At 52.0% G+C, this 24,106-nt stretch overlaps 1 protein-coding gene across 1 annotated transcript; it reads right to left on the reverse strand.

Moving 5' to 3' along the window:
* Positions 1–446: 446 nt before the first annotated feature.
* Positions 447–2,216, reverse strand: TMEM121B (transmembrane protein 121B). Its single transcript, XM_036497389.2, has one exon. The coding sequence runs from the start codon at positions 2,214–2,216 to the stop codon at positions 447–449; it is 1,770 nt and encodes a 589-aa protein (XP_036353282.2).
* Positions 2,217–24,106: the final 21,890 nt, after the last annotated feature.

Raw genomic sequence — 24,106 nt, forward strand, 5'->3', positions numbered from 1 at the left:
GGAAGGGCAAGGTTTCCCCAGATCCCCAAGGGGTGCCTGCTAAGGGGACAGACTGAACAAGAGGGCGGAGCTGTAAGCAGGCACTCCCTGAACAGACACCTGGGGTGGAGGGGTTGGATTCTGGGTCGTTGGGCTCTCTCCACAGCCTAAGATGAGCTGGCACTTCCAAGCACCCTTCCTTGCCTGGGCACCCCTTTGCTCCATTTCCCCTCACAGGGGAAGGGGGTGAGGGTGGAGCGTGCGGGAGTGCGGAACCAGAGGTGACGCAACCCCCTGGAGGTTAGGAGGGCACCCCACTCCAGCACCACCGACTGCAGCCTTGGCTCCTAGACCCAGTCTCCTCTTCAAAGAGTGCCAGATCACGACTGGGGAGGGGGACATGTTGCAGGACGAGGTGCGTGGGAGTTTCCCAGCCCCCCGAAACAAGCCTTCTGCCCTTCGCCCTCTCAATTCTGGGGAGCTACAGCCAGGGTGTTTACATAGCCATGGGGACCGCCATCATTCTCTGAGATGCAGTGGCCCAGCTGGGAGCCTCCGGGAGGCAGCGGCAGAGGGGCAGACGGAGGAGCGCAGTAGCCCCCTCTGCCCTGACTCGGAAAGGCCTCGCCCCGGTGGTCCCAGCAACCCTCCAGGGCCTCCAGGCCGCGGCAGCCAAGGAAGAAGAGGTTCTTCAGCATGAAGACCGAGAGCGGCTGCTGGTGGCTCACCACCAGGAGGCAACGCAGCGCCAGCAGGGGCACGTCCACCAAGCAGCCCCCCAGCAGGCGCAGGAGACGGCTGCAGCCGCCCGCCCCAGAAGTGTGAGCCCGCGACGGGACGCCCGCGGCGTTGAGCTCGTACAGCCAGAGCACCGGTGAGGCGAGGGTGAGGAAGTAGACCGCAAGCAGCAGGTAGCGCAGATGTGCGGGCAACGGCACGCGGCCTTCCAGCGTCAGCTCCACCAGGGTGAAGCTGTCGAGCAAGTCCAGGCAGGTGCCCAGGAAGCAGCCGGCCGCGCGGTGCTGCTGGGGCTGCAGCAGCAGGGGCCCCGCCGAGCCCGCGTGGGCTCCCGCCTCGCTGATGGCCCGCACCAAGCTATAGAGGAGGGGTACCGACAGTGCCATGGTGAGGCGAAAGCCCGTGGTGCCGAAGGGCGCGCGCAGCTCGATGAGGTCCAGGATGGATGTGCCCAGAATGAGCACTACCTTGGGAGTGAAGGCGATGGAGTAGATAAGCCAGGCCAGATAGGCGAAGGCGAACTCGCCCGCCACCGCCGCGGGTCCTGGGCCGCCAGAGGGGCCGCCGACAGCTCCGCGGCCGCCGCGCGTCTTGGCTCCGCTCGCGGCTCCGGCTGAGGCGCCCGAGGCGGCGGTGGGCAGGTGCAGGGGCGGCGCGGCGTGGTGGTGCTGGTGCTGGGGGTGGCCATACGCGCCGCTCGCCGCACTGCCCCGACGGCCCCGGCTGTTTTTAGCGAAGAAGATGGCCCAGCCCACCACCACCACCAGGTCCGTGGCGATCCAGGAGCACCAGTACAGGTCGGTGACAGCGATGAGGTACAGGTCCAGCAGCCCGCCCTGCGCCAGCAGCAGCACCACGGACAGCGCTTGGTAGCCCCAGCGGCACCTGGACCCCAAGGTGCACCCGTGGCGCCCTCCTCGGCGGCCGGCCGGGGCCGGGTGGCCGCAGCAGCAGCAGCAGCACGGGCAGCAGCAGGCGCCGCCGCCGCCGGGCCCCGCGCCCCCCGCGCCCCCGGCCGAGCGGCCCCCAGGCCCCCCGACGGTCCTGACCGCGGCGCCCCCGCCGAAGTCGCCGGCCGTCATGTCGCAGGAGGAGGCGGGTGTGGACGCGGAAGAGCAGGTGGCGACCGACGAAGAGAAGGCGGCGGGCGCGGCGTCCCCTGGCGCCGAGGGTCCCCCGGGCGCGGCGGCCGCCACCAGCGGCTTGCTAAGACTGATGCTCTCGTCGTCGTCTTCCCGCCCCGCGCCGGTGCCACTGCTGCTGCCGCCGCCGCCGCCGCTCCCTAAGTCGCCCCCGCAGCGCCGGCCGCCCCCGCGGCTGGGACTGGGGCTGGGGCTGCTGCTGCCGCTGTCGCCCGAAACGCCCAGGCCTCGGGGCGACCCTCCACGGAAGAAGAGGGGCTGCAGCCGGGCGGCGGGCGGCGGCGGCGGCGGCGGCGGCGGCGGGAAGGCGCCTGGAGAGGACGAGAGCGGGCGAGGGTGACCGAGCGCCGGGTGCATTGTCCTCCTGGGCTCCCTCCCCGCCGACCCCGGGCTGGAGTGGCGGCCGAGGGGAGCCTCGTCAGCCGCCGCCGCCGCCGCCGCCCAGCGGCTGGGCCTCGTACTCCGAGCCGAGTGGCGGCGAGATCCGGACTGGAGCCCCCCGGACTGGGCGATCCAGGCCCGCGCGGCCGAGAGCTGGGCTGGCGAGGCACCGGGCCCACCGCGGCGGCGGGCAGGAGGGGTGGGGCGGGGCGGGAGGAGGGGGTGCCTGGCGGTGGGGAAACCTGGACTGGATTCGAGAGGAGGAGAGGAGGAACGGAGAGCAGGAAAGGAGAAAGTACAGCTCACAGAACCACCCCTCCGCGTAGCAGGAAGGAGCGATGCCATGGGGACCTGGTGTAGGGAGGACCCAAGGCAGAACAGGGCTCCCGCAGCAGTGGGTCTGGCCAGCGCCCTGGAGGCTGGACGCCCTTCACCTCAGCACGGACCAGGGGCTCAGGCTTCGGCACCTGCTCTACCTACAATGCAGCGTTCTGCTCACTGGACTGCCTGTGGCTTCCGAAAGCACTTAGAATGCAAAGAGAAGAGTCCAGGCGAGCTTGGACCAAGGGACAGCAGCGTCAACTAAGTATTACCACCCTACCCCCCAGCTCAGTGGGCCACTCTCAAGGAGACCCAAGTTTCCAGGGGCATGAAGTTCCCTGAACATTATCACGCGGACAGAGAATATGAAGGCACTGCACAAGTGATCCCAGCCAAGTAGAATTTGGGGTTTGTAAATATTCTTAAAGCCAGAGATTTGCCCAGCACAGAGGAGGAGACCCAAGGATTTTGAGATCTGAATGCTGTTAGGAACAGAGGCTCAAAGGGGACGATAGAGTGGGGGGGAAGGAGACAGGGAGCCCATCACCAACCAGCTCAAGTGCTCAGGGACTCAGTTATGGTGGGCTGGGGTTGATGTCCAGGCAGTGATTCCAAAGTCAGAGGGTAACAGTGATGGACTTAAGGGCTGCAGAAAATAACCTAGAGTACCTGTTCCCACCCGTCACCCCAAGGCTGAGGCCTGCCTGCCCTCGCCTCCAGTTTCCTGCCTGGATTCCACTCCCTTAGACCTGCTGTGGGTCATCTTCCTGGAAGAACTGCACAGCACCAGCTCGTGGATGCTTGGGACCCACAGCAGGTGGTTCCCCAGGCCTTGCCCCTAAATCCACTGCATTGGACCATGGCCAGTTTCTGCCAAGCCTGCTTTCTGCAGCCTGTTGGAGCTCAAGCTATGCAAACAATCCATGGTGGCACAGGATTCAGGATTCACAACCCCGGCCACATGTAGTGGCATAGCAGGTTGGCCTGCAGCTTGAAACGTAGGCATGCCATATCAGAGTACCTGGTTTCAGCCTGGCCCAGTCCTGGCTGTTTCAGGCAAGATTCTCTCTTCTCTCTCTCTCTTTTTCTCTCTCACAAACACACACACACTCACACACACAGCACAAACCTGCCTTTCAAGTAAATAAATTGTTTCAAAGATTTATTTAGTTTTATTGCAAAGTCAGATATACAGACAGAAGGAGAGACAGACAGGAAGATCTTCTGTCCGAAAATTCACTCCCCAAGTGAGCACAATGGCCAGAGCTAAACCAATCTGAAGCCAGGAGCCAGGAACTTCCTCCAGGTCTCCCACATGGGTGCAGAGTCCCAAGGCGTTGCCCCATCCTCAACTGCTTTCCCAGGCCACAGGCAGGGAGCTGGATGGGAAGTGGCACAGCCAGGATTAGAACCGGCACCCATATGGGATGCTGGGGCATTCAAGGCGAGGACTTTAGCCACTAGGCCACTGCGCCGGGCCCTCAAGTAAATAAATCTTTAAAGCACAAGATTCACAGCCTCCACTATTTCCACTTCCCTTGGCACACACAACCTTTGGAAAGCTCTATGTGCAGTCATTGTGCAAAGAACAGAATGGAGCCTGCGTTCTGGACCAACAGTCCCAGTTGCAGCATATCCCAGTGTGTGTGAGCTGAGGCTGGACCAACAGTCCCAGCTGCAGCACATCCCAGTGCGTGTGAGCTGAGGCTGGCTCAGATGATCTGAGCTGAGGCTTCTCTCGGAGCCTCAGATGATCGCTCTAGACAGGGGCAGGACCCACCTGAAGAGGTTGTTGCGACTCAGGAGGAAAGGGTGAGGCCAGCGTGTGGTTTAGACATAGCCTCAGTTAAAGGCATCTGGGGTGATCACAGCTCCATTTAGCACAGTTCTCAGTCTCCCAGGGAACACTGACTCACAGCAGGGGCTGCGGGGGCGGGAGTGCTGTTTCCCCGGCTGGGTGCCTTCTCACGCGCATCCTCACTTCTCAGTCAGTGTCAAGCAGCAGGGCTGCTGCGCTTTGGAGAACAGGTACTTGGGGCTGGTCTGGCCAGGCCTTGCCTCGGGAAGCACTCAGCCACATCAGCTGATGCCAGGGCCTCTCGCCATGGGGCCACGCGGGGAGCAAAGAGTTTCACCCTCCCACTCCCATCCTCTGTGTGAGCTCAGGCCATGCAGCCAGCCGCTCGGAGCAGTCTATGTGAAGGGGCCTGGGGAGCTGCCAACCACTAATGGAGTGATCACAGCCTTTCTCCCCTTCTTCCCTCGGGGACAACACCAGCCAGCCACTCACATGTAAACTGCCATTCCTGCTCCAGTTAACAGAGCAGTTGAAGAAGCAGAGGCAGCTGATGGAAGGCAAAGAACTGAGTTCTGAGACAACACCTCGTCTCCATCCCTCCCACCTGCCCCCACCCTGGCCTGGCTTACACATCCCACCTACCCGCCCACACACCTGGGCCTGCTGGCCAACACACCTCCGAAGATGAGCCTCCTTGCAAAGGTGACTTCACAAGGATTGCCATCCTCCCAAGAGAGTTGAATTTTAACTGTCCTTCCAAGCGGCCCTACACTTGTAGCAGATGTACTGACAGTACATCACATTTGCTTTCTGTGAGAGATTTGTCTCCCCTCCTCTTTTTAGGCCTGGGATCCTGAGTCATGGGACCATAGAATAATTAGGGTGAGAATTCTGAAGCTACACCACAGAATATGCTGAGGACTTCATCTTACTGGGGGCTGTTCATCATCCTGGGATGTTTCCAACCTCACACACACACACACACACACACACACAGCTTCTGCTTCAGGCTGGATAGGGGCTTGATAAGGATGCAATATAGAGGAAGGAGAGAAAAAAAAAACCCTCACACACACATTGTGAGTACAGAGGAGGATGTTTGTTTTGACAGTAAGACGCCGGAGTTCCTAGCTTCTGGCTTTTATTTAAGATTTATTTTTGTATTTGTTTGAAAGTCAGGGACAGAGAGATCTTCCAGTCACCAGTTCATTCAACAACTGGATCTGGTCCAAGCTGCAACCAGGATACAATATTTGGCGATAGAATATTCTGATTCTTCTGGAATAGAAAGGCTCGTGGCTCCCAGAGCTCCCGAGGAGTGGACGACTAAGCCCCGGTACAGGAGCAGTCATGAGCTTGGTAAGCTTGGTGGAAACAAGAGGAAACAAGAGGAAACAGAAAATCAAAATTTGAGTGTCGTCTCCCAAATCTCAGGCTTTGAAAGCCCCCCCTGTACTCATGGCTACTGGGGGATGGCACAGATACAAAGCACTCGCATCATTGTTCTATTGAAAAAAGCCCAGCAGATCCAGGAGACATAGTGTCAGATCCAAGGGAGGCAAGAAGAATAAGCTGAGCTTCTTGCATCAAACCACAACCCTCAATGAAACAGTGGGCTAGGAAGATAAATCTGTCACCCAGAGCAGGAGCTCACACGGAAGTGAGTGGCCTGGGCTTAAAATACAATTGATGTGTCTCCAGAGAACTCGTAACTAGGGGCTTATATCATGTAGATTGGCGATGTTAGCAACATCAAGCTGAGAAACTGGCTTAACTACTGGTCATGGACTCATCATAACCAGGGGTTGCCTGCGAAAGCACACATGAACAGTTCTGGAGGGACACACTCTTAACCCAGGCCTTACAGATTCCCATAAATAAAATGTCCATTTTTTCCAGCATTGAGTCTATGTGTGGTGGATCCAGTGACATTTTCCTGGAGTGGTCAGAACTGCAGGTAGGGGTCCGGTCCAGTGTGGTTTGAAGGTGGCAGGCTGATGTTCCTTAATCTTACACCAAATCTCCGGGCTGGAGTTTACAGGACTCGGAGTCAGACGCTGTCCTTGTTTCTGGATGTGCTGCCTTTATTAGGCCTCTGCTAAAGGACAATCTGCAGAGTCTGTAATGACTTTAGGAGGGAATCATTATTTAACTCAGCCAATTTCTCATCCCCCTGCTTGGGGATAAAGGTGATGACCTGATATTGCACAAAGTGAAGCCTTATAAATAAGGGGTAGACTGGTTCATGGGAGGGCAAAGGGAAGCAGGCTCATGCAGCTTTGCCAGTCTCTAAATTTAATTTAAAGTTTCCTTTAATGTCATATTTATCCTTTTTGTCCTGAACTCTAAGGCCTATATGCACAGTGCAACTTCCAATTAATACGTAAGACCTTTGTTCACAATTGTGTGATTTGGACGATGGACGCTGGTAATTGTCGGACCCCATGATTCTCTAATCATGACCAAAGCAAGGGACAGTGTTTCAGAGACTAACATCGTGGCTACTATCCGAGCTGTTTCTGTTTTGATGGTGAATGACTCTTCTCAGCCGGGTAAGGTGTCTGATAACACAGGGAGGCACTGATACCCATAATTTCCCAGTAGAATCTCAGTGAAATTCATCTCCCAATATTTTTCTGGAAGGCTTTCTCACAGCCCAATTCCTGGAGCTGACTCACCTCATGGTCCTGAGTTTATCCGGATGCAGATGTAATATCAAGACAAAACCTGTTGAGCTTTTTTCTCTATTTAGTCCAGTGATGTAATGGTGACTCCTCAACAACTCAGTCCCAATATTTCCAGTAATATAACTCTCCCATCAGGGATGTATCTCCATCCTTTGGAGTCGGTCTCTGCCCTATGAGTTCTTTTGAGAACCATTTTCTCACTCAACTACTGGGGAGTCTGGCAGTGTTCATTCTCTTAGGACTAGGAGCATCTGAAGGGAAGCCATTGGTTTTTGTGCAACCTCTTTGGCTGCCTGGTAAGTATCCCTTTCTTGAGAAAGGGTCCCATGGATGTGGGCAGTGGCAAAGTCATACTGTGGTCTGTGTAGATGTTTACAGTTTTGTCTTTGCCCCATCTCAGGGCCTGGGTCAGTGCAACTCATTTAGCCTTCTGGGCAGGTGTCCCATGTTTTAGTGCCTTGGCCCATACCATTTGATCTTGTGAGACGATCACTGCTCCCACATACCTGATCCCATCAATGATGTAACTGCTTCCATCAATAAACAGGGTTTTATCCAGGTCACGCCATGGAATGTCCATCAAGTCGGCCCTCGGGTTTGTCAGAGAATTCAGAATGTTTCGGTAATCATATGTCGGTTCAGCTGGCAGAGATTCTGTGGGCACTCCAGTATCACAAGGAAGGAATAAGTGATAGTTCCTTTTCCAAAATCGGTAGTTCTTGCCTTAGTTTAAGGGTAGGTCTTTTGAGCTACCTCAACCAATTCAGATAACAGCTTTACCTTAAACTCTTTTACCTTTTGTAACTTATGCTAAACATCAGGGGCCAACTAGAATACAAATGCTACCTTTATGGTGCACCTGTTCTCAGATACCTCAGGATCTATCGGGGGGGACAAGTGGTGTTCCTCTAGGAGATGCTCAAAGGGATCTATCAGGCCTCTGAGCAGTCTTTCTGATCTTAGAAAGGTTGGTTGGCTTTCTACCTACCACTTGGAACCCTCTCAATAGACTCTGGAAATATTGATCAAGAACCCCCTTACCTTGATTGGTGTTCATGTCTCAGTTGAGTTAGGCAATGGGGAAGGCAGATTGGAGCCAGGCCAGCTCAGTAGTGGGCTGGCCATCTGGCCTCAGGATTTACTTCCGAACTTCTCTTTGAATACAATCCTGCTCCTCAGAAGTAAAAAGAATTTTACAGAGTTTCGGTTCCTTTTCAACAAGATAACAATAGTAACTCCAGAACCATTACATATTTTCGGTCTTTAAGTATATTTGCATTACAGAATAATATAGCATAATTTCACATTTTGGTAATACTTTGCATATAATCCAAACAGCCAAATTGGTTATTGTCTTTACCAGAAAACAGACACTGTTTCTTACCTGTTTTGTTTTGTTGTGTTTTACACTTTGAGATCTCCAGAGGTCCATCTGGAAATCCCAAAGTCAGAGAAACCAAACCCAACAAATATGCAAAGCAGCACAAAATAACATTTACACATTTAGTCAGGTTCTAGATTACAGTTACAGTTTACAGGTTATAGATCAAAGTTTTATACTTATAAGGTGAACACTCAAATACTTTAAAGTAAGTTGATATCCAGAGGCAACCTTTACTCCTTCAAAATTCAGTTCTTAGTCTCAGCACGGTGGCCTAGCGCCGGGATCCCATATGGGCGCCTGTTCAAATCCCAACAGCCCCGCTTCCCATCCAGCTCCCTGCTTGTGGCCTGGGAAAGTGTCAGAGGACAGCCCAAAGCCTTGGGACCATACGCTTATGTGAGAGACCCTGAAGAAGCTCCTGGCTCCTGGCTCCTGGCTTAGGATTGGCTCAATTCTGGCCATTGAGACTGCAAGGGGAGTAAACCAGCAGATGGAAAATCTTTCCTCTCTGTCTCTCCTTCTCTCTATAAATCTTCTTTTCCAACTTAAAAAAATCTTAAAAAAAAAAAAAAAAAAAAAAGCCCAGTGCCATATCATTTCCAAGACTATGGAAGCTTGACGCTTAAGACTGCTCAGAAGTCAACCCATGATAACCCCCAAATGTGGAGGTCAGGGGAGCAAAGCACCCACAGCAGAGTCCAGGGCTCCTGCCCAGGCAAGCCAAGAGCTAGGAAGCAAGTCCTTACCAGGCACCACATGTGCAGACTGTGAGAAAGTGTTGTGGGGTGCAAGATAGATCACCCCAGACAAGTTTAGGATGTACTAAGGAGTCTATTGGCCAAGCTTGGCAATGGCATTGCCCATTACTCTAGGAACCAACTTGCTCAATTCATACCTTCCTAATTACTAGCTGCAGGTACCAAGCAACTATTCATCTGATAATAGAAATTAGCAAATGAAAAGTCACATTGGCAATCCAGTCTGATTCAAAATCCTGACAGGAGAAATGGTCATTACTGTGGAAATCCATCATTAATCCGAAGACCTATGTTCTAGCTTCTCCAGCAATAGAAGTTATCCTAACAGACCTGCAGAAAACAACCTGAACACATTTACAAAACTGCAAACATTCACCTTTTTCTCTTTTCTCTGCCCACATTCCACTACTGCTAGGCCTCACCTCTCCTGGAACTCTTAAAAATCCACAAATTAGAAATACAAAACATCTTAGCATTTGCACATTCGGTGACCCCTCCAAGGAGTGAACAGAGGGTAAGGAATAAGACTTCCCAAGTTGGGGCCTGGCGGCGTGGCTTAGCGGCTAAAGTCCTCGCCTTGAACGCCCCGGGATCCCATATGGGCACCAGTTCTAATCCCGGCAGCTCCACTTCCCATCCAGCTCCCTGCTTGTGGTCTGGGAAAGCAGTCGAGGACGGCCCAAAGCTTTGGGACCCTGCACCCGCGTGGGAGACCTGGAAGAGGTTCTAGGTGCGGTCACTTGAGGAATGAATCATCAGAGGGAAGATCTTCCTCTCTGTCTCTCTTCCTCTCTGTATATCTGACTTTGTAATAAAAATAAGACTTCCCAAGTCATGTTCTGTCCTCAGTCTATCTGCAGGAAGTAAGAGAGCATGTGGGTACTCAGGAGGCCAAGAGTCGGAGCATGACACCTACAGAAGCATGTAACCAAAGGCCCTACCCATCATGGGCCTTTAAGGGGGCTTTAGAGGGACATGGTTACACAACACAATACCAGTCCATCCCAGGTTCCAGGTGATGATAGGTGAGTGGCATTTGACTTACAGGTGAGCAGAAAGGATTACATAGGTGGGGGAAGTGTGGCTTCCAAACTCATGACCTGAACTAGCAGCCTAACACCAGGACAAAAATAAGTGTCCATCTTTAGAGGTGTTGTGTGGGAGCAGCCTGGAGAGATGCAGAGACCACTCTCACTTCCAAACGTAGACAGCTCCTAACCACACTAGCTGTTGGCAGCCAACAGCACTCAACACACCGGCTTAATCTTGGGAGTTCAGGAAAGAATAAAAGATTAAATGGGTTCTTGTACTTTACCTTATTTTTAAGGTTTGTTTCCTTTATTTCAAAGGCACAGAGATAGAGAGTGGGAGATGGAAAGAGATCTTCCACCCAGTGTTTCACTCCTCAAATGACCAAAAGCAAGAGTAAAAACTAAGAGCCAGGCATGTCACGCAGCTCTCACGTGGGTGTCAGGGCTCCAAGCACTTGGGCCATCAGCACTGCTTTCAAGGTACGTTAGCAGGAAGTTAAGATCAGAAGCAGAGTTGTCACCCTAGCTGTAGGTAGATTCCTAGGTTGCCTGGTACCTAGGCAAGTGTCAACACTGCTGGGAGGAAAGCAGCCAATAGCTGGCAGGTGTTCTGGGCCCGGTTGATGCCAAATTTATATTTTTTTTTATTTATTATTTTTAATTCATTAATTACATTGTATTATGTGACACAGTTTCATAGGTACTTGGATTCTCCCCACCCCTCCCCAAACCCTCCCACCATGATGCCAAATTTATATTAACTACCATTATGCCAGTACAGAACAGCTGCCTGTTCTAGGGTTTTTTTGGTAATTATTTTATTTTGATAATCTTTACATAGTTGATTAGGGCACAAAGGGTCAAGGGCTACAGGAAAGTGGGTAAGTCCATTGTTTCCACATTATTATTATTTTTTTCTGTATCTGGGGGAAAGGGGAGAGGTAAAGGGAGAAGCCCAACCCAGCCTCCCACCCCATCCCAGGTCCCCAATGTGGGGCATGCTCCGAGGGCACTGCTCAAGTGATTTTGCTAGTTCAACTGTTCTGAATTGCTGCCAATCTCGCCATTCCAAGCATGATGAAATCTCTCCAGAATCCACTGGCTGACATAGTCCACCTTAGAGTCTCTGTTTGCCCAGATTTTCACAGCCAATACATGGCTGGGGTAGCTGATTGATTTATTCTGTGCTCTGTCCTCTGTTGCGGTACCAGGTGTCCTCTGCAGGCGTCTATTTTACTTAATGTGTGTGTGTGTGTGTGTGTGTGTGTGTGTGTAGGGCACACACTAGAACAATAATAGGTCTGGCTGGGGTCCTGCAGCAAGTGTGCATGGGACCCTGGTAGACAGGACCCCAGGCCAGTGTGTCATACCACTGGAAGAACCAGGCTTGGAAACCTGTGTACTTGTGGTAAGGGGGCTATTGTTTGTTCGGGGAAAGGGTTTTTGGAATATGTAGGAAGGAGGACCACTGAGGGAGAGTGGTATAGGTAAAAAATGACTTCTAGGTGATTTCACCGACCTAATGCGCTTGGCAGGTAAATGAGGAGGCTGAGACAGGGTGGTTTGGAGAATGGACCAGAGAACATTTTTGGGTCAGATCAATGCACGTACTCACCTGGCAACTGGGCTAGTTGGTATCAACCACTGCCCATAGGTGCCCATGAAAGCTAGGATTGGGGGGACCTGCTTGGCAGGGCTTAACCATAGTACCTGACAGTGAGCGTTGGAACAGGGAATGGGTCATGTTAGGCTGGGCCATGACACTAACTGTCATGTGAGAGGACTGCATCTGGGGGAAGATTCTGTGAGGGATAAGTGGGACCACTCCTGTAGGACTGCAATACCTGTTGGTTTGCTCAAGAGCTAAGGAGGTGACAAGCCAAACTAGGCATGACCATAGACCTTACCAACACCTACGGGAACTGGGGTTGGAAACAGGCCAGGCTGGTCCAGGCTGCAGCACCCATTAGGCACACCAAAGAATTTGGTTGTGGGACAGGACTAGCTGCAACACCCACCAGCACACACAAAGGCCAAGACTGGGGATGGACTATAGTGGGTAAGGGTCTAGCACCCACTGGCACGCATGAGATCTGGGTCTGAGAGTAGGTCTGGTAGGGGAACTTGGGAAACTCAGCTGTAGCTCCTACTGGTGAGCGCGCGAGTCAGGGCTGGATGTTAGTCAGGCTGGACAAGGCCGCTCCACTTGTTGCCAAGTACGTAGGTTATCTCAGGGCAGTGAACTGGGTAGGGCTGAGCCAAACTGTAACACACTGGCAAGCATAGGAGTGAGACTGCAGTGCGGGCCATGCCGGGCTAGGCTATCACACCTAACAGTTTGCATGAAAGCTGGGGACAGGGGAGCAACCTCGGCAAGGCTGGGCTGCAGTAGCTACCAGTGAGAGTTGGGACTGAGGGCTGGCCAGGCCAGGCCAGGCTGCAGAATCGGATGGAAAAGTCCAAGACAGGGGATGGGCTGTGATGAGCTGGGTCAGAGCAATCGCTGGGACAAGCATGATCTGTGTCTGGTAACAAACATTGTAGCAGAGCTAAGGGAAGGGGACACTCTTGCTAGGCTATGGTTCCCACTGGTGAGCATGAGAGCCAGAATTGTGGCAACTAACTGGGCTAAAACATGATTGCAGCATCCTTTGGCATGAATGTGGCCTGGATCCGGGGTGTTCTAGACTGGGCTAGGTTCCAACACCCTCTGGCATTTACAAGAGCCAGTGTGGAGGCCAGGCTGGGCTAGGTCTCAGTACCTGCTGAATCATGCGAGAGCTGGGTCTATGAGTGAGGCAAATGGACTGTGGGGTAGCACCCAATGAAAAGAGCTAGAATAGGTGTAGGCTGGTTAGGCAAGTATAGCTGGTTGCTGTACTTGCCAGTAAATGCCAGAACAGGAGGTGGGTTAAGTCAGGCTGGGCTAAGCACCCACTGCTGTGCGCAAGATCTACCACTGGGAGGTGATCTGAGAGACGAGCTGGAGGAACTCCACTGTCAGGACACAGTCCCTGCAGGTGAGCACAGGAACCAAGACTGGGAGCAGCCCAGACCACAGCAGGCCACAGTACCCACTGATATATGTGTGGTCAGGTCTGGGGGCAGCCTGGACTGGGCCAATTCACAGCACCCACTAGCAGATGTGAGAACCAGGACAGAGTGCAGGACAGGCCAGGCTGGAACACAACTTTAGCAAGTTCATATTAGGGTCAGAACTGAGGGCTGGCCAGGCTATGCTGGGCTGCAGAACCCACCAGCATGAGCTGGAACTGGGGGCATGCCAGACAAAGCCAGGTTGCAGTACCCACCAGCTTATGTTGGGTGAAAAATGGCCATACCGGGCCCAGCGACGTAGCCTAGCGGCTAAAGTCCTCGCCTTCAAAGCGCCGGGATCCCACACGGGCACCAGTTCTAATCCCGGCAGCTCCACTTCCCATCCAGCTTCCTGCTTGTAGCCTGGAAAAGCAGTCAAGGACGCCCCAATGCTTTAGGGTCCTGCACCTGTGTGGGAGACCTCAAGGAAGTTCCTGACTCCTGGCTCCGGATCGGCACAGCACCGGCCGTTGCGGCTCACTTGGGGAGTGAATCACTTGATGGAAGATCTTCCTTTCTGTCTCTCCTCCTCTCTTTATATCTGACTTTGTAATAAAAAGAAATAAAGCTTTAAAAAAAGAGAGAGAGAGAGAGAAAATGGCCATACCAAACTGGGCCACAGCACTCACCAGCACATGTAAGATTGAGGGCAGAGGGGTGAGCCCAGTAGGGGAGCTCAAGGGCTCATCTGCTGGACCACTACTCCCTGTGATTAGTACAAGAACTGGGACTTGGAGCGCCCCAGGCTGGGCAGGGCTGCAAAACCCACTGGGCTACATGTGAGCTGGGTTATGGGCAGAGCCAGGCTGGGCTTAACAACCATATCAACTAGTGCATGCAGGAACCAGAGTCAGTGAAGGACAGGCAGCCACTGCCACATCATCAACTGGCAAGTGCCAGAAGTGGGGGCAAGTACTGTCTTGCTAGACCACGGTATCACCTGGCAAGCGCAAGATAAGGGCTGGGACTGCACCTAACAGGGAAACAGTTGACACCCCTCTAATGGGCTGCAGCTCCCACTGGTGAGCCTGAGAACCAGGCCTTGGGGTGGGTCTGGCTGGACAGGCAGTAGCACCTGCACCATAAGCATGGGCTGGGTAGTGGGGTCAGTCAGGCTCAGCTAGGCTGCATCACCCATTGGATGTACGAGAGCCAAATGGGATATGGGATGTACTGGACTGGTCTGCTGTACCTATTGGCAGGTGCAAGACCTGTGGCTGTGGGTGGGCCTGGTGGGAGTTATTGAGGGTCACATCAACTAGGCTGCAGTTCCCACTGGTTTATGTGAGAGTTGAGTGTATGGTAGGCAGGGTTAGGCTGGGCCAAAGCAGCCATTAGTTTGCATATGAGATGGGGCTGTGGACAGAACTGACCAGGTAACTGCGACCACCAGTAGGTGCATAGGCTGATGTGGGTGATACACTGAGCCAGATCCCACACTGGCTGGCACACACTGGTGTCAGGTCTAGGGTCACCTCTGGCAAGGTTTCTTTGTGGATCCCCCAACTGGATCACCGGACTCAAAACTCAAACCACAGGGAAAATTCCAGAATCTGTGGTCTGATTGTGGAGTGCATAGGTCAGAATGGGCCTCCTCAGTTTCTGATACCTGTGTATGGATGGCCTGCCCAGATGCAATTGGGGGGCATGACAGATCATTGAGGCCTGCAGAGCACATCTAGTACCATGGCAGAGAATAGAGAGCAGAATAAATTCGACAATTCCCCTGGCCACACTCTGACAGTAAGTATTCGGGCAAATGGAGACTCTTAAGGTGGACTACGTCAGCCAATAGACCTTGGAAGGATTTCCTCAGCCTTGAAGCAATGAAATAAACAGGCATTTCAGAACTACGGAAACCACTTTAAGCAGCGCCCTTGAAATACACTCCATATCAGGGACCCAGGGTTGACAACAGGTGGCTGTCCCTCATCCCCTGGAATATAAAGCCATCTATCTAGCAAAATTGACACTACAGATGATGTCATCACTTCAGACAGTAAGATCATTATCTTTTCATTCTGGAACTACGTTCAGTTTGAAGAGAACACGTGAGCAAGAAGACAACTTTGGAAACATGCAAGCGGCAACTCCGCAGAATGGCTGATGCAACAGGAACATCACAGAGAGTGTGTTTGTAAGGAAGAAATTAGACACAATGATGATGTAGCCTGGTAAAAGCAAAAGTAGTTTGATTCTCTGTTGTTTCCAGACAAGGTCCTCTACAATCTGTACGCAACATTTTTTTTTTTATTTTTTAAGGATTTCCTTCTTTTTTTTATTGCAAAGCCAGCTATACAAAGAGGAGGAGAGACAGGGAGGAAGATCTTCCATCCAATGATTCACTCCTCAAGTAACTGCAATGGTCAGAGCTGAGCCGACCCAAAGCCAGGAGCCAGGAGCTTCATCTGGGTCTCCCACACAGGTGCAGGGTCCCAAGGTTCTGGACCATCCTTGACTGCTTTCCCAGGCCACAAGCAGGGAGCTGGATGGGAAGTGGAGCTGCCGGGATTAGAACCTGCGCCCATATGGGATCCCGGGGCTTTCAAGGCGAGGACTTTAGCCGCTAGGCCACGCCGCCGGGCCCTGTATATCTGACTTTGTAATAAAATAAATAAATCTTTAAAAAATGTAATATATAGAACACAAAGTGAATTTTTAGCAAACTTTGAAGAAATTCTTGTTTATAAATTACCCAGGTTCTATAAACAAATCTCCCCTAACTTGCATGTTGTTTAAAATAATAACTATATCATATAATCAGATTTCAAATAAGAAGAGAATATTATTGCAGTAATATCTCTTTACAAGTCAAAAATTCTTGTTTTTTTTTATAAAACTGACCATGTTAGACCATCAGTGCCATTTACCGTAGAACTCTAACATCTTAAAATGTTGCATATGGGCCCAGCGCGGTGACCTAGCACCTAAAGTCCTCACCTCGAATCCGCCAGGATCTAGTATGGGCGCCAGTTCCAATTCTGGAAACCCCGCGTCCCATCCAGCTCCCTGCTTGTGGCCTGGGAAAAGCAGGAGAGGACGGCCCAAAGCTTTGGGACCCTGCACCTGCGAGGGAGACCTGCAAGAGGTTCCTGGTTCCCAGCTTCACATCAGCGCAGCACCTGCTGTTGCGGTCACTTGGGGAGTGAATCATCGGATGGAAGATCTTCCTCTCTGTCTCTCCTCCTCTCTGTATATCTGACTTTTTTTTTTTTTTTTTAATTGTTATTGGAAAGCCGGATATACAGAGAGGAGGAGAGACAGAGAGGAAGATCTTCCATCTGATGATTCACTCCCCAAGTGAGCTGCAACGGGCCGGTACTGCGCCGATCCGATGCCGGGAACCAGGAACCTCTTCCGGGTCTCCCACGCGGGTGCAGGGTCCCAAGGCTTTGGGCCGTCCTCGACTGCTTTCCCAGGCCACAAGCAGGGAGCTGGATGGGAAGTGTAGCAGCCGGGATTAGAACTGGTGCCCGTGTGGGATCCCGGGGCGTTCAAGGTGAGGACTTTAGCCACTAGGCCTCTGTGCTGGGCCCTATATATTACATTTTTAGAATAATTTTTATGGTTCAGTAAACTGTAGGGTGGATCCTCTTAACACTAACAGAAAGCATGAATCTGCCGCCTTCCTCGTTGCTCACTGTTATCAATAATATTTCAAGCGTTTTTCCCAGTCCCTCTGTTGAAGTTTCACTAATGAGAAATTTCCATTCAGTCCCCGGTCTCCGAGAGGCATGATGCAAAGTAACCTATTACAGCTAGTAGCTTTCCTCCCTACACTGCAATAATACAGTAGGAGCTTTTTGAGCCAGCATGAGGGGAGAATGTAAATTAATTAAAATTGCTGTACTAATTAAAAGTTAATTCTGATTGAAAAAAAGGAAGAAGAAGCAGAGCTGTCAGGACTTGAATCAACACACCACTGTGAGACACCAGTGTCACTAGAAATTTAATCCACTACACATTGTTAGCCCCTGGTTTACCATATTAACAGAATAAAGGAGATGCTAAACTCAATAAATATAGCAAGACAAGTAGTACTCAGTATCTATTCATGAATCTATTTTTTTTAATTTATTTTTTTAAAGATTTATTTATTTTATTACAGTCAGATATACACAGAGGAGGAGAGACAGAGAGGAAGATCTTCCATCCAATGATTCACTCCCCAAGTGAGCCGCAATGGGCCGATGCACGCCGATCCGAAGCCGGGAACCAGGAACCTCCTCTGGGTCTCCCGCATGGGTGCAGGGTCCCAGTGCTCTGGGCCATCCTCGACTGCTTTCCCAGGCCACAAGCAGAGGGCTGGATGGGAAGTGGAGCTGCCGGGATTAGAACCGGCGCCCATATGGGATCCTGGGGCGTTCAAGGCTGCTAGGCCACGCCACCGGGCCCTATTCATGAATTTAAACAGAAACTTATCAAAACAGAATCTCTTCGCCCTTGTAAATTGCACTGTCATAGCAGAAATGCCCCAGACTATGTCCCTTCCCAGACACAGAGGAAGAGCCTGTCCCATCTGTCATGCAGGTGCACTGTCCCTCACATATACACATAAGTAATGGACACCATTACCTGATGTAGCCAAAAACCGCTTTCTCCCTCCTACATATGATCTGGAAGCAAAGTGCTGAAGATGACAGCACCATAGAAAGGAAGGCTGGGGCCTGGCATGGCAGCCTAGTGGCTGAAGAGCTCGCCTTGAACATGCCAGAATCCCATATGGGCACTGGTTCTAATCTCAGTGGCCCCGCTTCCCATCCAGCTCCCTGCTTGTAGCCTGGGAAAGCAGTAGAGGACAGCCCAAAGCGTTGGGACCCTGTACTCATAGGGGAGACCCAGAAGAAGTTTCTGGCTCCTGGCTGCTAGCTTCGGATCAGCTCTGGCTATTACAACTAGTGGATGGGATATCTTTCTCTGTGCCTCCTTCTCTCCATAAATCTGACCCGCCTTTCTAAATAAAGCAAAATAAATCTTTAACAAATGGAACAGGTACTTATATTGGATGCCAGTATTGCAGGAAGAGGTTTAAGCTTGCCACAATACAGAGTTATGAAAAATGAAAAACTATTTGATAGCTCAAGGCCAGGGTCAGAATGATGATAAAATCATCCAAGACAAAAACAGTTTTTCCATTCTTCTCTCTGGGCTTAGTAGCTACTCCCCAGCCATTTGCCAAGTGAATAATGAAAACAACCAAAGAGGTCTGACAGAAGGAAGACGCAGACAGAAAGGAAAAACACCCCCTTCCCTCTCCAAAAGCAGGGTTCTGAGTACACATATGCTGAGGCTGCTTGAAGAGGGCTGGGGAGCCAGAAGCTCAGAGCAGGGTGGGAGAAGGCAGGGAAAGGTTCAAGCAAGAATCCTACTCTCTCCCTTCCAAAAAGAAGAAAGAGGATGGGGAGGAGTAGGAGTCAGAGAGAAGGGAGGAGGAAAGAACAGCAAAGGGCTTCGGCACCAAGAGCCAGAAGAAGCTAGAAGCAAATGCTGAGCCTCCTTGCACTTGCTGCTGGTTCACACCCCAAGACATCCTCCCACCTCCAGCCAGGAAGAAGCTGCCAAGAGTCCTGGGCAAAGAGGCTGGAGTCCCAGCACAGCCCAGCTCGGTGGTGAGATGATGCGCTGGGGAAGTGACAGAATGATGTTAACACACATGCAACTATTATAGCCGAGATATTTTAAAATTCCGCCCCCAAGGCAGCACCCGTTGCTACAGCAACCCCAGCCCCGCTGGCTGTCCTCATTCTCATCCAGCTCACTGCATCTGCCCCAGAATGGAGTGTCGTGGGGGCTCAGAAGTGGGTGCCCCAGCAGGGAGCATCAAGGAAGCGCTTGATGGTGACAAGAGACGATGCAAGAGACTCCAGGTGATCATCTGGACCATATGAGCACCTCTTGGTGCTTTGTTCCAGGTGGATACATTTATTAAAATGGGCTCGGGGCCCAGCACAGTGGCCTAGCGGCTGGAGTCCTCACCGTGAATGCACCGGGATCCCATAAGGGCGCCAGTTCTAATCCCAGAAGCCCCACTTCCCATCCAGCTCCCTGTTTGTAGCCTGGGAAAGCAGTCAAGGACGGCCCAAAGCCTTGGGACCCTGCACCCATGTGGGAGACCCAGAAGAGCTCCTGGCTTCGGATCGGCACAGCTCTGGCCATTGCCGTCACTTTGGGAGTGAATCATTGGACGGAGGATCTTCCTCTCTGTCTCCTCTCTTCTCTCTATATATCTGACTTTGCAACAAAAATAAATAAATCTTTTTTTTTAAAGATGGGCTCCCATCCTTGGACTCAACTGGCCCCTGTACTGGCTGGCACATGCAAGAGTCGGGTTAGAAGTCATCCCAGGTGAGGTTTCTTGGGGGACTTCCCAACTTGACTACCGGACTCAAAACTCTGGCCACAGGGAAAGTCAGGATGTGTGGTCCTATCTTGGACCACATGCAGGTGTCAGGAGCAGGCCTCTAAGATGGCTGATCGGTGCCAGTGGAAGGTATGCCCAGATGCATACGGGGGACAAGATGGCCAGCTCATTTAGGACTGCAGAAGATGGTGAGTGGATTGTCAGAAGATGGCTGAGCTATGGCAGCAAGTATCTGGGTGAGTGGATGCACTGGGGTGGACTCTGTCGGCCAGTAGACCTTGGAAGGATTTTCTCAACCTTGGAGCGACGAAACCAACAACATTTCAGAACCATCAAAACTACTCAAGCAATACCCTCGGAACATTCTTCTCCACATGGGGTTTCTAAGATGACATCAAATGGACATCCTCTATCCCTGGTACTGATATAGTCTGGTAGCTGTGGCCCTTCTCCCTTCCTGGCTCACCTACCCACAGAAACATAGGAGACTAGGGAAGAAAAGGGAAATTAGAAGCATTTAGCCCTTCCCCTATGCCTTGACCCTCCCCACCTAATCAGTGGTCCTCATGGACACGCATCCTTGCCAACTATGGAAACAACATTTTTTAAAAAATGAGCTCACATCCTATTTAAACTGACTTAAAAGTCTTTTCGTTCTCACTCCCCAACAAATACAAAACAATTGACGTTTTCATCCCATTAGAAACTGAGCCAATGGAAGCTGTTGGCTGGGCATTTGGGTTGCACAGTTCCACATGTGGGGAACGTGTGGCCTGCAGGTCATGACACCTGCACACTCGAGTGGTCTGGCCCTGTCAAGATAATCAGAGGCAGGACTTGAAATTCTATACAGGCCCAGCACAATGGCTCAAGTGGCTAATCCTCCCTCTTGCAAGTGCCGGGATCCCATATGGGCGCCGGTTCTAATCCCGGCGGCTCCACTTCCCATCCAGGTCCCTGCTGTGGCGTGGGAAAGCAGTCAAGGACGGCCCAAAGCTTTGGGACCCTGCACCTACCTGGAAGCCCCCGGAGAGCTCCTGGCACCTGATCAGTTCAGGTATCCACTTGGAGGGTGAACCAACAGATGGAAGGTCTGTCTTTCCTTCTCTCTGTAAACCTACCTTTCAAATAAAAATTTGAAAAAATAAAAGGAATTTCAATAACTCTCCAGTAGGCTGAGTTTTCAATTGATCATTATGAATGAAGTTATGCATATTCACATCCCCCATGGCAGAAAAAAAGGTCCCGCAACGCAATAGTTGAAGCCTCTGAGGGACAGGACTGGCACTGGAATCCAGTGGGCAGCTCTGCTTTCCCTTACACAGACCCGCACAAGCAGTGTTACAGGCTCATCTGCACAGTCTGCAACACACTGTGTCACCTACAGGGAATCCAGACAAGCAAGATAGGAGGAGAAACGGTCACAGAGCCAAAGCAAGTGCTAGCCAGAGGGACCAGGCCAGAGGCACACAGACACAGGGACGCCATCACTCAATCTAGAGTCAAGCATTCTCCATTCCAAAAAGATTTCTCCCGTAGAGCCATACCTGGTTTCGTTGCCAGGCTTCCTTCTGCACTCTGCTGGCATCCCATTTGGTAAGCTCATCCCAGGAGCCCGCTTTGGCTTCTAGTAGACTTCAAGGGTTCTCTTTTTTTAAGATATTTACATAGTCCATTAGGGTTGGAAGGTCAAGGGTTAGGGGATAGTGGGTGAAAACATTGTTTCCACATTTTCTTTTTTTCTTCTTGTATCTGGGGGAAGGGAAGAGTTCATGGGAGAAACCACACCCAGCCTTCCAACCGCCTCAGTACCCAGGGATGGGGAACAGCCACCCAACGTCATCCCACAGTCCCCAATGTGGGGCATGCTCCAATGGTCCTGCTCACTATCAATGTCACCATTTCAAGGATGATAAAATCCCTTCAAGGTCCACTGGCTGACATAGTCCACCTTAGAGTCTCCATTCACCCAGATATTTATTGTCAGCATTTGGCTGGGGTCGTTGACCAATTTGTTCTGCCCTCCTTCCTCTGGTATGGCACCAAAGGTCCCCTGAAGGCTCCCATGGACTGCCATATCCTCCATGCGCATCTGCGCCTGCCATCCACTGCTCCATCTAAGCCACTGCAGAGGCCCAGTTCTGACAGACACATGCTTTCCACAGTCAGACCCCTGAACCTGCAATCCTCCCCATGGTTAGAGTTCTGACTTCAGTGGTTCAGTTGGAGGAATCCCCAAAGAAACCTCATCTGAGGTGATCCCAGACCTGACTCTTATGTGTGTTTGCCAGTACAGAATCTGGCTTAATCTATCACCAACATTAGCCTACACACACACTGGTGATTTCAGTCATCTGGTCAGATCTGCCAAAGCCCCATCTCCTATGCAAATCAATGGATGTTGTGGCCCAGCCTGACCCTGCCCACCACACACTTGGCCCTCACATACACTAGCAGGAGCTGCAGCCTAGTTGGACCCCCAGTTGCCCCTATTAGGCCAATTCCCAACCCTGGTTCCTGTGCTTGCCAGTAGGTGCAGCAGACTGATCCAGTCTGTCCCATATCCCATTCAGATCTTGTACATGTCAATGGGCATTGAATCCTATTTCAACCCAACCAACCCCACTATCAGCCCACACACATGCTACCACCTGTTTAGGTAGGCCTGCCCCCAGCCCTGGTTCTCATGTTCACCAGTGAGAGTAGCAACCCATCAGAGAGATGCCCACAGTTTCCCTACTAGACCCACCCCCAGTCCCAGATCTTGCACCCTTCAGGTGGTTCGGCAGTCTTGCTTAATAGGATTTGCCCCCATTCCCAGCACTTGTCAGCTGATTCTACAGCAAAGCCCAACCAACCTGCACCCACTCTAACTTATGTATGCATGCACCAATGAGTACAGACAGTTAGCCCTGCCTGGCTCTCGCTAATCCAGCTCACATACAGGCCAACAGGTGTTGTAGACCTGCCTGGTCTGGTGTGCCCCCATTATAGCTCTAACACTTGTCAGTGGGGGGAGTGGCTCAGCAGAAAAGCCCCCCACAGCCCTTCTACTGGACTCACACCCTGTCCCCTCTCCCAGGTCTAGCATGTTCTTGTGGGTGCTAGGCCCAGTCTGGTATGGCCCGCCTCACTTCAGCATTTGCTGGTGGGTGCTATAGCCTGACTAGACCCAGCCTACCCTCAGTTACAGCTCATGCTGCTGAGTGCTAAAGTTTAGCCCAGTCCAACCCTCCCTCAGTCCCCAGCGCAAATATGAACTGGCTGGTGTTGCAGCCCAACTCGGCCAGTACTGTACCCTTTTCTGGTTCTCACATCTGCCAGTGGGTGCTATGGACTGGCCCAGCCTGACCCACATGTACACCAGCAGGTATTGTAACCTGTCCTGGTTTGGGCTGCTCCTGGTCTTGGTTCCTGTGCTCACCTGCACAGATTGTATCTTGGCAGAGGAGTTCCCTAAACTCCTCCATCAGGCCTCCTCCCAGTGGCAGATCTTGCACACAGCAGTGGGTCCTTGGCTCAGACTGACTTAGTCCACCTCCTCGTCCTGGCAGTGGCCTTGTACAACTGACCCACATCCATTCCAGTTCTTACTGGTGGGTGCTACAGCCCAACCACACCTGGGCCATGCCCAGACACAGCTCTGGCGTGGCTTAGCAGAGGCAGAGATCTAGCCCATCTTACACCCACCCTGGTTTTCACAACCACCAATGGGTACTGGAGTCTAGCTCAGTCTGGCACACCCCAGACCCAGACCACACCCATACTGAGGGATGCTTCAGTCTTGTCTAGCCCAGATCGTCACTCTCATTCTATCTCTTGCGCTCGCCAGTGGGAACCACAATCGAGCAGGGAAATCCTCTTGGCTCCCCAGTAAGAACTATTCCAAGCCACCGATATTGTGTGTGTTGGTGATTGCTCTGACCCAGCTTGGCATACCCTATCCCCATCTTGGTCTTTGCCACTGGATGCCCCAGCCTCACCTGTTCCAGCCTGCTCAGTCTGCTCCTATCCATTGCTCAAGTAAACCAGTAGGTGTGATAGTCTAGCCTGGCATGACCCACACTCCAGCCTGGCTCCTGCACCAGCCAGTGGGCTAAGGTTGGTCTGACAATGTTCAGTCTACCCCCCCTTCAGAACCAACCAACACACCTTACCTGGCCTGACCAACACCAAGACCTGAGTCACATGCTCTCCAGCAGCAGCTACAGCCCACCAGAGAAGTTTCCCAAGCTCTCCCATCAGGCCCATTTTCAGACCCAGATCTTAGGCATGCTGGCGGGTGCTAGGCTCTTACCTGGCACAGTGTGGCCCCTCCACTTTGGCCTATGTATGAGATGGTGGATTTTGTAGCCTGTCCCATCATATACTCTCTTCTTGGGTGCACCTAATGGGTGCTGCAGCCTGGACCTCCCCAGCCTGTTCCCAAT

The sequence above is a fragment of the Ochotona princeps genome, chromosome 27 (assembly GCF_030435755.1).
Source record: "Ochotona princeps isolate mOchPri1 chromosome 27, mOchPri1.hap1, whole genome shotgun sequence".
In the NCBI taxonomy this organism is placed as follows: domain Eukaryota; kingdom Metazoa; phylum Chordata; class Mammalia; order Lagomorpha; family Ochotonidae; genus Ochotona; species Ochotona princeps.

What these genes read in the sequence shown, in the direction of transcription:
- TMEM121B (XM_036497389.2), bottom strand. Translation starts at nt 2,216, where the DNA reads ATGCACCCGGCGCTCGGTCACCCTCGCCCGCTCTCGTCCTCTCCAGGC.